This window comes from Mus caroli, chromosome 18 (genome assembly GCF_900094665.2).
Source record: "Mus caroli chromosome 18, CAROLI_EIJ_v1.1, whole genome shotgun sequence".
Taxonomy (NCBI): domain Eukaryota; kingdom Metazoa; phylum Chordata; class Mammalia; order Rodentia; family Muridae; genus Mus; species Mus caroli.
This window is the reverse complement of record NC_034587.1, coordinates 22,025,992-22,038,400: the sequence shown is the minus strand read 5'-3', so window position 1 is coordinate 22,038,400 and position 12,409 is coordinate 22,025,992. Positions and strand designations below refer to the sequence as shown.

General features: G+C 43.3%; 1 protein-coding gene across 4 annotated transcripts in view; it reads right to left on the bottom strand.

The window, feature by feature from the left end:
* The window catches only part of Fhod3 (formin homology 2 domain containing 3), a 416,962-nt gene that overhangs the window by 72,420 nt on the left and 332,133 nt on the right, over nucleotides 1–12,409 (bottom strand). For all 4 annotated transcript variants that reach the window (XM_021150413.1, XM_021150415.1, XM_029472088.1 and 1 more), the window contains 2 exons: nucleotides 6,538–6,672; nucleotides 2,538–2,588 (listed from right to left, as the gene is read on the bottom strand). In XM_021150413.1, coding sequence (XP_021006072.1) covers nucleotides 2,538–2,588; nucleotides 6,538–6,672 — 186 coding nt within the window. The remainder of the gene's footprint in view (nucleotides 1–2,537; nucleotides 2,589–6,537; nucleotides 6,673–12,409) is intronic.

The window sequence follows — 12,409 nt, the reverse complement described above, 5'->3', positions numbered from 1 at the left end:
AGTAGATAAACATTTGGAATGAACCCTGACACTCATAGGGTACCCAGGACAGAACTAGAGTTTCAGCTCTGTGTCTATTGAGCCCTACATACCATGTAAGAGCCAGCCTTACTCACCAGTGACTGTTCCTCCTGTCCTACCCAGGTCTATCTCACATTGAATCCAAGTCCCCTGACATCTCCCGGGCCTCTCAGGAGACCTCAGCGTCCTTCCTCGTGGCTGCTGAGCCACCATCATGTAGTTTTCAATTTTTTACTGCATCCCCAGTCTTCCCTTCTACTTTTTTCCTGTGACCCCTTGTTTGCTCAGACAGGTAAACTCCAACTAAGAAAAACAGCTGGTCCAGTCTATGGGGATATGACTGGCTCTGTTTGCTGGTCCCCAGGTCAGCTGAGAGGTAGGATGTGGGTGGGGAAAGTCTAAGTAGGGACCTACCAGGCTCACTCTTGCACCTGCCAAAGGGACCACCTGCTGGGTAGAGGGCCATTCTGCCCTGGAAGAGGAAGGACACCAAGGACAGAGCATGAGTGCGGGAAGGGGAGTGACAGCCCCCTCAACATGTGTATGCCAGGGATAGGCAAAAGCCTGCATGCAAAGAAGAGTAGCTGGGGACAGCCAGAGAGCTGGGGACAGCCAGAGAGCTGTGGGACAGCCGGAGAGCTGGGGACAGCCAGAGAGCTGTGGGACAGCCAGAGAGCTGTGTGGAGTCTCTGGAGCCAGCTTCACAAGGCACCTGACAGACATTCCCTACAGGAGCCACTGACCCTTGCCTGTGAGGCATAACCTGACAGTCAATTGACAGAAGCTCAAAAATACAGAGTCAGGATAGAAAATGAAATGTAAAATTTGAAATTCCTTAACCCGGGGCAAAACCCAACAGCACCTCAGTAAGAGCGCAGGCCTTCCCATTGCCCAAGACTGTCACTTCTCAGAGGACGAGAAGTCTCTTGCTTCTCGCCAGCACCTCTCTCTCTGAATTTACTAGCCACCGCTGGTTATTAGGATGACAATAATCTAATAGAATGTTGGAAATAAACCAATGTTTTATTCATGAGACTGACTTAAGCATCTAATTTTTTAATTGAGCACAGACAGTCTCCACTGTTGCCTGACTCAGACTGTCTTGATCTATTTAGCTGATGGTGTCTAAAACATTAGCACAATTGGCACAGGCCAGAAATGGTTAGGCTCCCTCTAGGCTCCAGTAAAAAAGGCATAAACTGAGCCCATCCCTCTCCCCATACTATATCGCCATCTGGTGTCAGAGTCAGTAACTGCAGGTTGTAGAGGAAAAGGGGTAAACGCTTTTGTCTGTTGATTTCCTTGTGTCCTGTTTACCTCAAACCAACACAAACTGAATATATGAACTGCACAGTTTGGGATGGAGTTAAATTAATGGACGAAGGCTGGAGAGATGATTCTGGAGTAAAGAGCACTGGTTGCTCTTGTAGAGAACCACAGTCCTATTTCAGCCCCTACAAGGCAGCTCACAACGGTCTGCAACATCAGTCTCAGAGGATCTGACACCCACATCCTCTTCCGGACTCCAAGGGCACCACACATGCATATGGTACACAAATATACATGAGGGCAAAACACCCATACACATAAAACAGCAACATTTTAAAAAGAGATGAACGGTGAAGCTGTTAGCTTGTTAGGCCAATTTCTTTTATAAAACTACATCTCTGCACAGGCTGGCGCGCTGGCATGTGTGTGTGTGTGTGTATGTGTGTGTTCAATGGCATGCATGTAGGGGACAGTATGCTCTCTTTCCATGATATGTGTCCCAGGAATCAAACACAGTCCATCAGACTTGGCAAGAAGTACCTTAATTTTTTTTATTCTATATCTTAGTCATACGTGCCCACTCTGTGTGCCAAACACTGCAGGGCTCCTTGGGAATGATAAGATGTAGGATATGCAAACATTTCAGGGGGAAAGGAAGTGACCAGTTATAAAACTCAAGAGTCTTTTGCACACTGGAGACAGTATGCAGCATGGCATGTGTGCTCAATTCGACTGACGACTGAATGACTATGGACCCAATGATCTAGCAGTGCATAGGAAGAACACCGAGTCCAGGTTCAGGAGTGCTGGTACAAGGTGTTTCAAATGTGGGTAGTGGAGGCATCACAATGTTTGGGTTGGCTATGGATTATTAATGGAATGACAGTCCGGAGCAGTTAGTGCCTGCCATGACTAACTGTCACACAATGATAGAATCATTCATAGCGAGCACGTCTGCATCACTAGGACATGTGACCAGACCTAGCATATGTCCAGATGGAGAGGATAACATGCTCATATGGAGAAGGATTCTGGAGCATAGATCTTGCCTCTTTCCATCTCTGATTTCTATCCACTGTCATATCTATCATAAATCCAGTTTTCTTGGAATATAAGGTAAGGAGACAGTTGTTTGCAAATGCCAGCCATGCAATGCCAAGTAAATTCAATGCAAGGAATTCTGCACAGTTGGTTAACAGTGCAAAGTCACGTGACACCATTGTCAAGGGAAGAAAACAGATACAGACCTTTCTCCTCTCGCTTGCCTTTGCTCCTCTCTTTTGTCTAGATATTCCCGGCTGGAGGAGAAGCACAAAACAAACAGAAAGAGAATAATAGTGTTAGTGCTCGTAAGATTACAAACTAATTACTAAAAGAATACCACAAAGCCCGGCTATGGCCTTAGAAAAGGCAAACCTGTCATAGTTGAATGCTAAACATTTAAAGGGTGTATTTCAGACATGTTAAATGTAGTGGATTTTTTTTCTCAATAAAATGGGAAGGAACAGAGAAACAGGGAAACATTGGACTCACTCAGAAACAGTACCCGTCACTGTTTCTACACCAGGATCACTGGAAGGCCTTACTTTATGCTTTCTATTTCACTCACACCCACGGTATGCCCAACACTGTTCAATTTTAATGGATCCATTTTCTGGTCCTGCTGGCAAGGTTCCAAGTGGAATCTAAGTTTAAGACTAGCTGGTCTTTTGCCTTTCAGTAGACTCTTCCTGTTGTATCATGGGAATGAGTTTGGATATCATGGTTGTCTACACTGGGTTGAGGGTACACTAATATCTGGACATAGTGAGGTAACACCAAGAAGACTAAAGGGGAATATCGACTAGAGTGAACACAGCAAGGACACAGATGTGCACAGATGTGCTGTGCATAGGCATCCAAGCTCAATGCCTTCCATACTAGAATCACAGGAAACTTAACACTGCATGCACAAGTATCTGAGGCCAGAGGATAATTTCTTGATGTTGTGCAATAAGCATGAGGCGTGTGAACAATTTACTCAGCAAGACTGAGAGGTGGGCTGCCAGAGTAAACCTCCCCCCCCAGTGCCCACCCCCAGGGGAGGGAGGGTAGTGACTGGCACTCAGCTTCCATTTCCCCCAATTTAACTCTCTTTGCATTCACTTTCTCAAATATGGAGCAGTCGTTGCTGTAACTAGCGGTCACCTGGTCAGTCTGCCCTGTGAGTATCATTATTCTTTGTGGACAAAGGGTCACTTTGTCTCGCTCTCTGTGTGTCCTTAAATGACATGTGGCAGGCAATGGACACTACAGCAGACGGTGGTTGGTGATAAACCATCTCTAAAGACAGGATGCTCGAGTCAGCTCCCAGTCTCTGTGCATGTAAACACAAGTATAATATGATTCTAATATCATGACACATTCCCAGTCTGTCTTCTATGTCACTGTGCTCCACTGACACACATGCCAGGGATTAGGGTGTCTTCCAAGGCTGCCTTTTTCTCACACTTTGTTTCCAATGGGCTCACTGGTCCCATCTCTCAATTCTGCTTCTGGAATCATCCAGTGGATTCATTATTTTCCCGTTTTGCCTATGTGTACTTGACTTTTCTTAATGTCTTCACAAAGGCTTGCCTTTCCAGTTGTTTCAGGTATAGTTTCTTTTTCAGTCCTACTAGTAAGAAGCTTTAACATTCCACTGTAATATGCGGAGAACAAATACTAATATAGTTTATCATATAGATCAATGATTTCCAAGGATAACTTGTAAGAAAGATGTGTCTGCCTTTACTCTTGGAACACATCCACAATGGCTACTTTAAAGTCTGCCTGATAAGATTTTGCAGATAATCAAGCAAGATCGAGTTCACCTGTGAGCTCTGATGCACCTGATGACGTTGGCTCCAGCATCAGCTCCAGTTCTCAACTGTTTCTACTGTGCCATGTCAGGCCTTGAGCGCACTGCCCAGCAGCCATTCTGGGCCCTGGGTAGTGGTCCTCTCTCTAGGCAGTTCTTAAGACTGGGCTTGCTATTCATGTTAGGAGCTCACACATCCAAATCAAAGATGGACAGAGGATCAGGACTCCTTGTCTTGTATTCCTTGTCTCTCTCTGTCTCTGCCTCTGTGCATGTCTCTATCTGCATGCCGTGTGTGTGTGTGTGTGTGTGTGTGTGTGACACAAATTCACCTTGTTTGGCTTCGCGGGTGTGTGTGTGTGCATACACAGAGGGCAGCGGAGGATGTTGAGTATCCTGCTTTCATGAGTATGTGTGTGTCTGTATACACAGCAGACAGTAGAAGATATTCTGTACGTGTTTTAGCACTCTCCAACTTACTCCTTTAACATAGTGTCTCTTGTTGAATCTGGGGCAGGCCGGTGGCTAGCAAACCTCAGAAATGCACCTGCCTTCCCCAGTGCCCCTCCTCCCACCACAAAGGGTTACAGGCCTGTGTGCTTCCATACTTAGCTTCTTACATGAGTGCTGGGATCTGAAATCAAGTATTCACATGATGTAGCAGGGACTCTTGCGCACTGCACAGTCTCTCCAGCCTTCTTGAGACAGAGTGACTCAGGCTCAAAACCCACCCGAGAAGGCCAGGATGGCTGGCCAGTGAGCCTCCTCACAGGAATCCTCCTGTCTCTGCCTTTCTGGACACACAACCACAGCTTGTAATGGGATTACAAGTGCATGCCACCACAGACAGACTTGCCACACAGGTTCTAAGGGTTAAAGTTGGTTTTCATGCTTTCATAGAAAGCACTTAATAGCTCCACACCCCAGCTCACTCTGGTGCTGGTGGTCTTGTTTTCTCTTGAGGAAAAGAAACAAGTACCCTATTTTAAGTGATTCTCAATGAGATATTGGATGTATAACTTCATCTCTGAATTTTCCTCATATTTTGAGGCAAATTCCCAGCTGCTAATTGGTGGTAAAATATGAGATTTCTCAGAAACCCCATAAAGCCTCTAACTTGTTCCAGAGGTTTTAACGATTGGATTTCTAAGCAACTTGTGGAAGTGTCAGAAAGGTTGTGGACAGGTTGGTATGCCCATGCAGCACTTGGTAGACAGCTCAAGATATTCCACACTAGTGTGGCAAGAAATGATGTTGGTTTACTTCATGCCACCTCTTCATCCTCCCTCAGCAAAGCCAGGCTTAGCACTCCACCCAGAGACCTACGGTGCCTGCATGCCTAAGTGGCCACCAAAGCAGCTTCACAACGCTGCTGTTATCTGGGTCACTTCTACAATGACACATGCTCTTCCCGGGCTCTGGGGAAGCCAGAAGTTACCGGATCTGGAAGTAGTTCTCACTGCTTGGGCCTTATGACCTCTGATGATGTAGCTGAGCATCAGTGGGTGCATTTGCCAAAGAAACTAAGCCGAGGAAGTGGGAAGCAGAGATGGGGAGAAACATTAAAGGGGGAAAACAGTGATCCTGTGGGAGGGATAGGAAGGAGGGGTAGGGATATGGAAGTGTGTGGAAAAATGGAAAAGTGGGGGATGGAAAAGCAGAGATGGAAAGAAGAACAGGGAAGAACCATATAAGGAAAGACTGGGGGTTGTGCATCCTGCAAAGTACAGCAGGTGGAATCCAGGGAGGGAACAGGAAGGAGCAGGGCCCAGAGGATAGAGAGAGAACAGGAGAACTGGCAAAGGGGGACACAGAGGGACACTGGGCTCATTGGAGACGGAGATGCTAGGACATGGAACCTTCAATGGGTGATGTCGTGGGAAACACCCATGGAGGCATGGAGAGCAGGAGAGCAGGGACAGCAGGCCAGGAGAAACTGGTACAGGAAAAAGCAATATATATTATATAAGATAATGTTTATCACATATACATATATAATACACACATCTAATGACTACATGGTTGCTACAGGGAGCAAAGAATAAACTAGAAAGTTGGAAAATAGATTTTTCTTTCTGACATCCAATAGGCTATGAATAAACATGAGGACGTTCAGGGAGAAATGGCAAATGACATTGAGGCAACTGGGCTTTGTGTCCTGGGTAAGGCCACTTTAACTAATCAAGGATGCACAGCACCCTAATTGTATTTCGATGTCTAAGCTTCCTGCCACATGGCTACAGGAAGCCAGAACACTTCCAAGCAGCCTGCTGCACGTGAATCTTACTTCTCTTCAAAGAAACAGACTGAATTGGGAGCAAACAAGTTGTTTCCTGAACCACTTAGGAAGCTGTAGGTCAAGTCCTTTAAGTTTCACATTGCAGTTGAAATAATCAGAAAATCCTTACTTGAATTTGTTCCTTTCTTCCCGTTCTATCCTCTGCAGTCTTTCTTCTCTCTCTTGCCGCCTCCGCTCTCTCTCTGCTGCCAGTGACTCTTGGTGCTGCCTGAATGAGGATGTGAGAAGGCCACTTGGCGATGACCTGAAAACACAACCAGTCACGTTTTAGTGGCCTGCCTGTGGATGCCAGCATGAAGTGGGAGCCTGGGGAGATGGCTCGGTGGTTAAATCTCTCACCCTGTGAACAAGAGGCCAGAGAGAGCTCAGATGCCTATAACCCGTGTAAGTGATGAGCTATGGTATGATAGCCTACCTGTAAATTCCAGTCTAGGAAAGTAGAGAAAGGAAAGCCACCAAAGGTCATCTAGTCATAGTTGCAAGCTTTGGGTTTGCTCCAGAGACCCTGCCTCCATGAGGAAAGGTAGAAGAACCATAGAGGATGATTCTCAACATCAGCTTGGGCTTCCACCAACATACATGCACATATGTATATGTACTTCCCCGACATACATGTAGAAAAACATGCATGTACACACATGCATACAAATACACAAGTGGATACCGCATGCACACACACACACACAGAGAGAGAGGATTCAGACAGTAAAAAGCAGGGAAGCAGGAATCTATCCCCAACTTGGTTTGGATGGAGGGTCCAGCACCCATGTAGTGCTTACATCACTAGGCATGTCAAGGCTTTCTATTTCAGAAGCCTTATATGTAAATGGTGATAAGCAAACAGCTTCGCATGCTGGTAGGATTGGAAAGGGCAATGTATATAAAACACCAAGCAACACGCTTGACTAATAAGTGATCATCACTCACAGTCATGGGACTACTATAAATAGAAATCCAGGAAAAGACATAGCATGTATATACATATGTTTATACAATAGATAGATACTGTTATATTTAAAATTTGTCTATGTTAAGACTTTGATAAACTAGAATAGACTTTCAGCCTAAAACTATTCTGTTTATACATTTTACCATATACTATCTTCTCTGTGTACATCCTGAAATAATGGTGTCGTCTGGAAACATGGTGTTCAGAAGATAGACAGAAAGAAAAGACATGACAGGGGTCTAAAAACAACAACAACAAACAAATCTAATTAAGGAGATTTTCTGCAGTGTGAAGAATCATCCAAGGACATTCTGCATGCCAAGGGCCAGCTCTCACTCTTGGCCAGAGTTCATGTTAAAACTGGACCCTTCTCAGCTGAGTGGAGGCCACAGAGGGGTGCCACTGTTATGGGGGGTCACAGAAAAATGTTAAGAAAGAAACTGAGTGGGGCGTGAGAAGACTAGGTAACTAAAGGGAAAATTTAAAAAGGGGAGAGCTGAGGAGGCAGCTGGGTCTCTCGGAAATGAAATACACTGTGAGCAACTTTTGCTTTCACTTGTCAACTGAACCCTCTAAATATAAGTGACAAGCACCTCTGAAAAACAGTCTCTTAACCCAAAGATGCAGAGTGAGCAAAAGCATATGTGAATTCAGAGATAATATGCTTCCCCGGTCAGGGACATGGAGCCCCTTAATGATGCGGAAAAGATGGGATTCCAAGTCACATACTCTAAGATCTAAGCCATCCTCACTAGTAAATGTGAGTTAACTAAAGCAGTGGGGGAATGGAGAAATACAGCTCACTAGCCTTCTAACCAAGGTCTGTCCTCCAGGCACATGGGGGAGGCACTAAGCAGTCCTCACAAAGGAATAGACAGGATTTATCAAGTTTCGCCCTAAGAAGTCCATGCTATGCTGTATGGATTCTATATTCACTGAGCTGCTGTTATTTTTGCAATTTTTAAAATGTTTTTATGTAGGTAAATCTAATGCACAAGAGGAAAAAGATACCTTTAATCTCAGCTATAATTGATAGACATTAAGGATATTACTATACGTAATACATTTATATAATCCATCAATCTGATGCCCCCCATTAAAGAAAACACATTTTTTTCACAAAGGTCATTTAAAACCTGAAACTATACCATTACAGTCATGAATGAATGGATGACCAGAACACATGTCATGTGATCTCCCTTCCTGTCATAATTCAGTTAAGTTGAAAATAGTAAGGAAATAAATTTGAAAAAAAAATCTCATTAATTATACAATTTGATATATTTTCAGCATCAAATTAATACACAAAAGTATAAAATGGGGCCAAGGTTTTAATTCTCTTAAGCTAATTCATATCTAAATCATGACCTCTAAAGAACTTTTTAGGGAACTTTATAGATGAGTCTATTATTATTATTATTATTATTATTATTATTATTGTTTTGAATAAGAACAAAGAAGAGCATTGTCTCATGAAATGTCAAAATTCATTTCAATATCCATAGCAGCCAGGTGTGAACATGAGTTTGGAACACAACTGAGATGTGGACTGATAAAAAGAGGTTATCACCCTAGATACATATTCATTCATTCATTCATTCACTCATTCTCTCTCTCTCTCTCTCTCTCTCTCTCTCTCTCTCTCTCTCTCTCTCTTTCACACACACACACACACACACATCCCCTAAATATTTAAGAAATAAACATATATAAAAGCAATCTGTGCTATAAAGTGACACACAATCTGCTTTCTCTTTGCTTCAGAATTCACATGACCTCTCCATTCCTTCCAGGGACATAGGCAAGCATCTGATGATGGGAATAGTCACTTTTTTGCATAGGAAAGCAGTCTACCCAATAAACTGAGGCAACCAGTCCAATCCAGTTTGGGCTGTCTCTTAGCTCCAAAAAGAACCAACCAATGCCCTGGGTAGAGTGAATGAAAACAGAGATGATGTGATCTAAAGTCGGGGTGGGAGGGTTCTCATCAGCATTCTTCCCCTTTGATGATGAGCTGGCACCATCTTCATCTAAGAATCTGTAGACAGACTAAACATGAAATTGGAAGTGTTTCTACAGACAAAGCAGAGACAAACAGAAGAGATGAGCGTTAGCTTCAGTTTTTAGAACAGTTGAGAAACATTCAAGGAAGCCTCAGTCTGCCAGTGAGCCTGCCACTGCTGAGCCAAGCGATGCTTCCAGCACCAGGCAAAGCTCAGTCTTATTGGTTTATTGCACAGTAAGTTTGAAGGGATGCACATTATCTTCTAGAAACAGACCTTAATGGTACAGGGTTACGGTTAGGGCTTCCTCTCACAATAGTCCATGGAGAGATAGCTCAGTTGGTGAAGTTATGTCCCTGCAAGTAACCCCCCAGAACCTATTTTTTAAAAAAAGCCAGGCATGGTGGCATGCTCTTGAAACCCCAGAACTCAGGAAGAAGAAAAAAAACAAATCTCTGGAACTCACTGACCAGGCAGCACAGTCAACATGGCAAACTCTAAGCCAACGAGAGAACTTGTCTCAAAAAGACAAAATGGAGAGCGCCTGAGGAACAACATTCAAGGTTGTCTTCTTGACAACACTCACACACAGCTACACACCTACATACTCACAGACTCACTTCCCCAACTATTGAATTCAGGCTGGTCATATGGCTTGTTTTGTTCAACACAGCAATAGAACCATCACTTAGAGACCTAGTATTGGATGGTGTTTCCACACAGATGCTCATCCTTCTGTTAGCCTTGGGGGTCCCCCAAGTCAGACAATGTAAGCAGGACACAGTAAGGCAGCTCCACAGTGTTGTGCTGTGATCTCCTGTCTACCCAGCCAAGGGCCAGACAATTGCTCCATTTAGATAGCCAGTAGTAAGCCCAGGGAGACCAGCTAATCAACAGCACCTGAGTAAAGCAAGCTGGAACCGAATTATCTATCAAAATGAGCATGGCCGATATAACCAGAGAAGAGAACCAGGAGGTAACACAAGGCTGCTACTTCTAACAACTAATTTTAGATCTTACTTACACACTCTAGGGCTGACCCAAACAGGATGGGTCATGGGAACATTCCTTCTGTGTCTGCTCAGAAGAAGCTGGCAACTTTCTTGTGGTCTCCAATGAAATCTAAATGTAGGAACAATAAAACTCACTGCACAATCTTACCTACTTGCTAAACTCATCCATCACCACACCCAGTAGTCTGCTGCTTAGAACGTGATAGAGATTCACGTTCTAAGAGGTGTCATGACTCAGTCAGGGAAAAATCTCATGCTCAATACAGCTGAGACTAACAAAGCTAAAAGTGCAAGACCTCAGAAAAGTATATTACACAACCAATCCCAAGAATGAAGGAATACTGTGTTCTACAAGGTAAGATTTGTGATGTATTGATTCAGAAATGCTGATGGAGGGAAAGAAGTGTGTGTGTGTGTGTGTGTGTGTGTGTGTGTGTGTGTGTGTGTGTGTACAGCCTTTCTAACTAAAGCCCATAGACTCAGTGAGCCACACAATCAATGAGCCCAGCTGAAAGTATAAAGTGGCATTGCAGGAAATGGACTGGTGGACTTGAACAAACAGTGACATCCGTGTTCAATAAACAACACATTTAAAAACCAAGGAAAAGGAGACTCCATAGTGTAGCAATGAAGCTTGGAAAGTCACTTGACTTGTAACTAGAGCAATCATAAGGAGGGACAGCTGACGAAAAAAAGATACTGAAAGTGTCCCAAATAACAAGAGTTATAAAGCACCAGGCCCAAGGATTTCATTACCTCCCAAGTGCAAGGAATATCAAGAAAACCAGATCAATACATATCAAATTCCAATTGCTAAAAATCAACGGCAAAAGGATAACCTTAAAGGCAGCCAGAGAAAACAGATACACTACACAGAGAGCAACAGTGAAGGTGGCAAATTATTGTCAAAAATCAATGGGAGGCAGAAGACAGAACGTAACCTAAGAGATGAAGACACACTGAGAACGCCATCAATATCATTCTTTTTTTTTGGGGGGGGGAGGGGCAGGGTAAAGAGACTTTATTTAAACTAGAAAATGTGTTTTCTTTAAATTGCACCAGGAACTATTTAGTTACATGGCTTTTTATAGAAGTGGAAAATTCCTTAATATAACAGACACATAGGTTGAAACAGCTACCTGGAAATACACTAAATAGAAGGAAATACACTAAAAAGTAGACTCACTCTCCTCATACACTCTTGGTCCAGAAATCACAGTTCTAAATACATCCTGAGGAAGTTACCAGGAGTTTGTAAAGATCAAACATGCTATTCTTTTGACAGAGAAACTTTCACTGAAGCCTGGGAGCTGTTGCTGCAGCCTCTGACACAGCCTGTAGAGTTATTGCTGTGTTTAAGTTACTGTTTACAGCAACGTAAACATTTTGTAATTGACCTTTTAGATTGCCCTCTGGACTAATTTATCCAGAATACTTTCCATGCAAGGATACACAATTCCTTCCTTTATTAGATCTTTCAGTTATTTTATTGAACCATAATCAGATTGTTGAACATGGTTTTAGACAAAGAATTGGTTAGCATTTTGGTTTTGCTATTTAACATGCCATGGCTTTCTTTAAATGCTTCTAAGACAAAGTAAAGTGGAGATGACGTAATAGTTTTCACTGAGCTTTTATCAAATCTCTTGATTACAAACTCTCTCATTAGTTAAAATCTGAGAGATATACAATTATTGGTCTCCCTCAGGTTTTTTTTATTTTATTTTGGCATAATTTTTCTTTTCTTCACCCCCCTTTATTTTATTTTATTTTATTAATATTTTTATTACATATTTTCCTCAATTACATTTCCAATGCTATCCTAAAAGTCCCCCACAACCTCCCCCCCCACTTCCCTACCCACCCATTCCCATTTTTTTGGCCCTGGCGTTCCCCTGTACTGGGGCATATAAAGTTTGTATGTCCAATGGGCCTCTCTTTCCAGTGATGGCTGACTAGGCCATCTTTTGATACATATGCAGCTAGAGTCAAGAGCTCCGGGGTACTGGTGAGTTC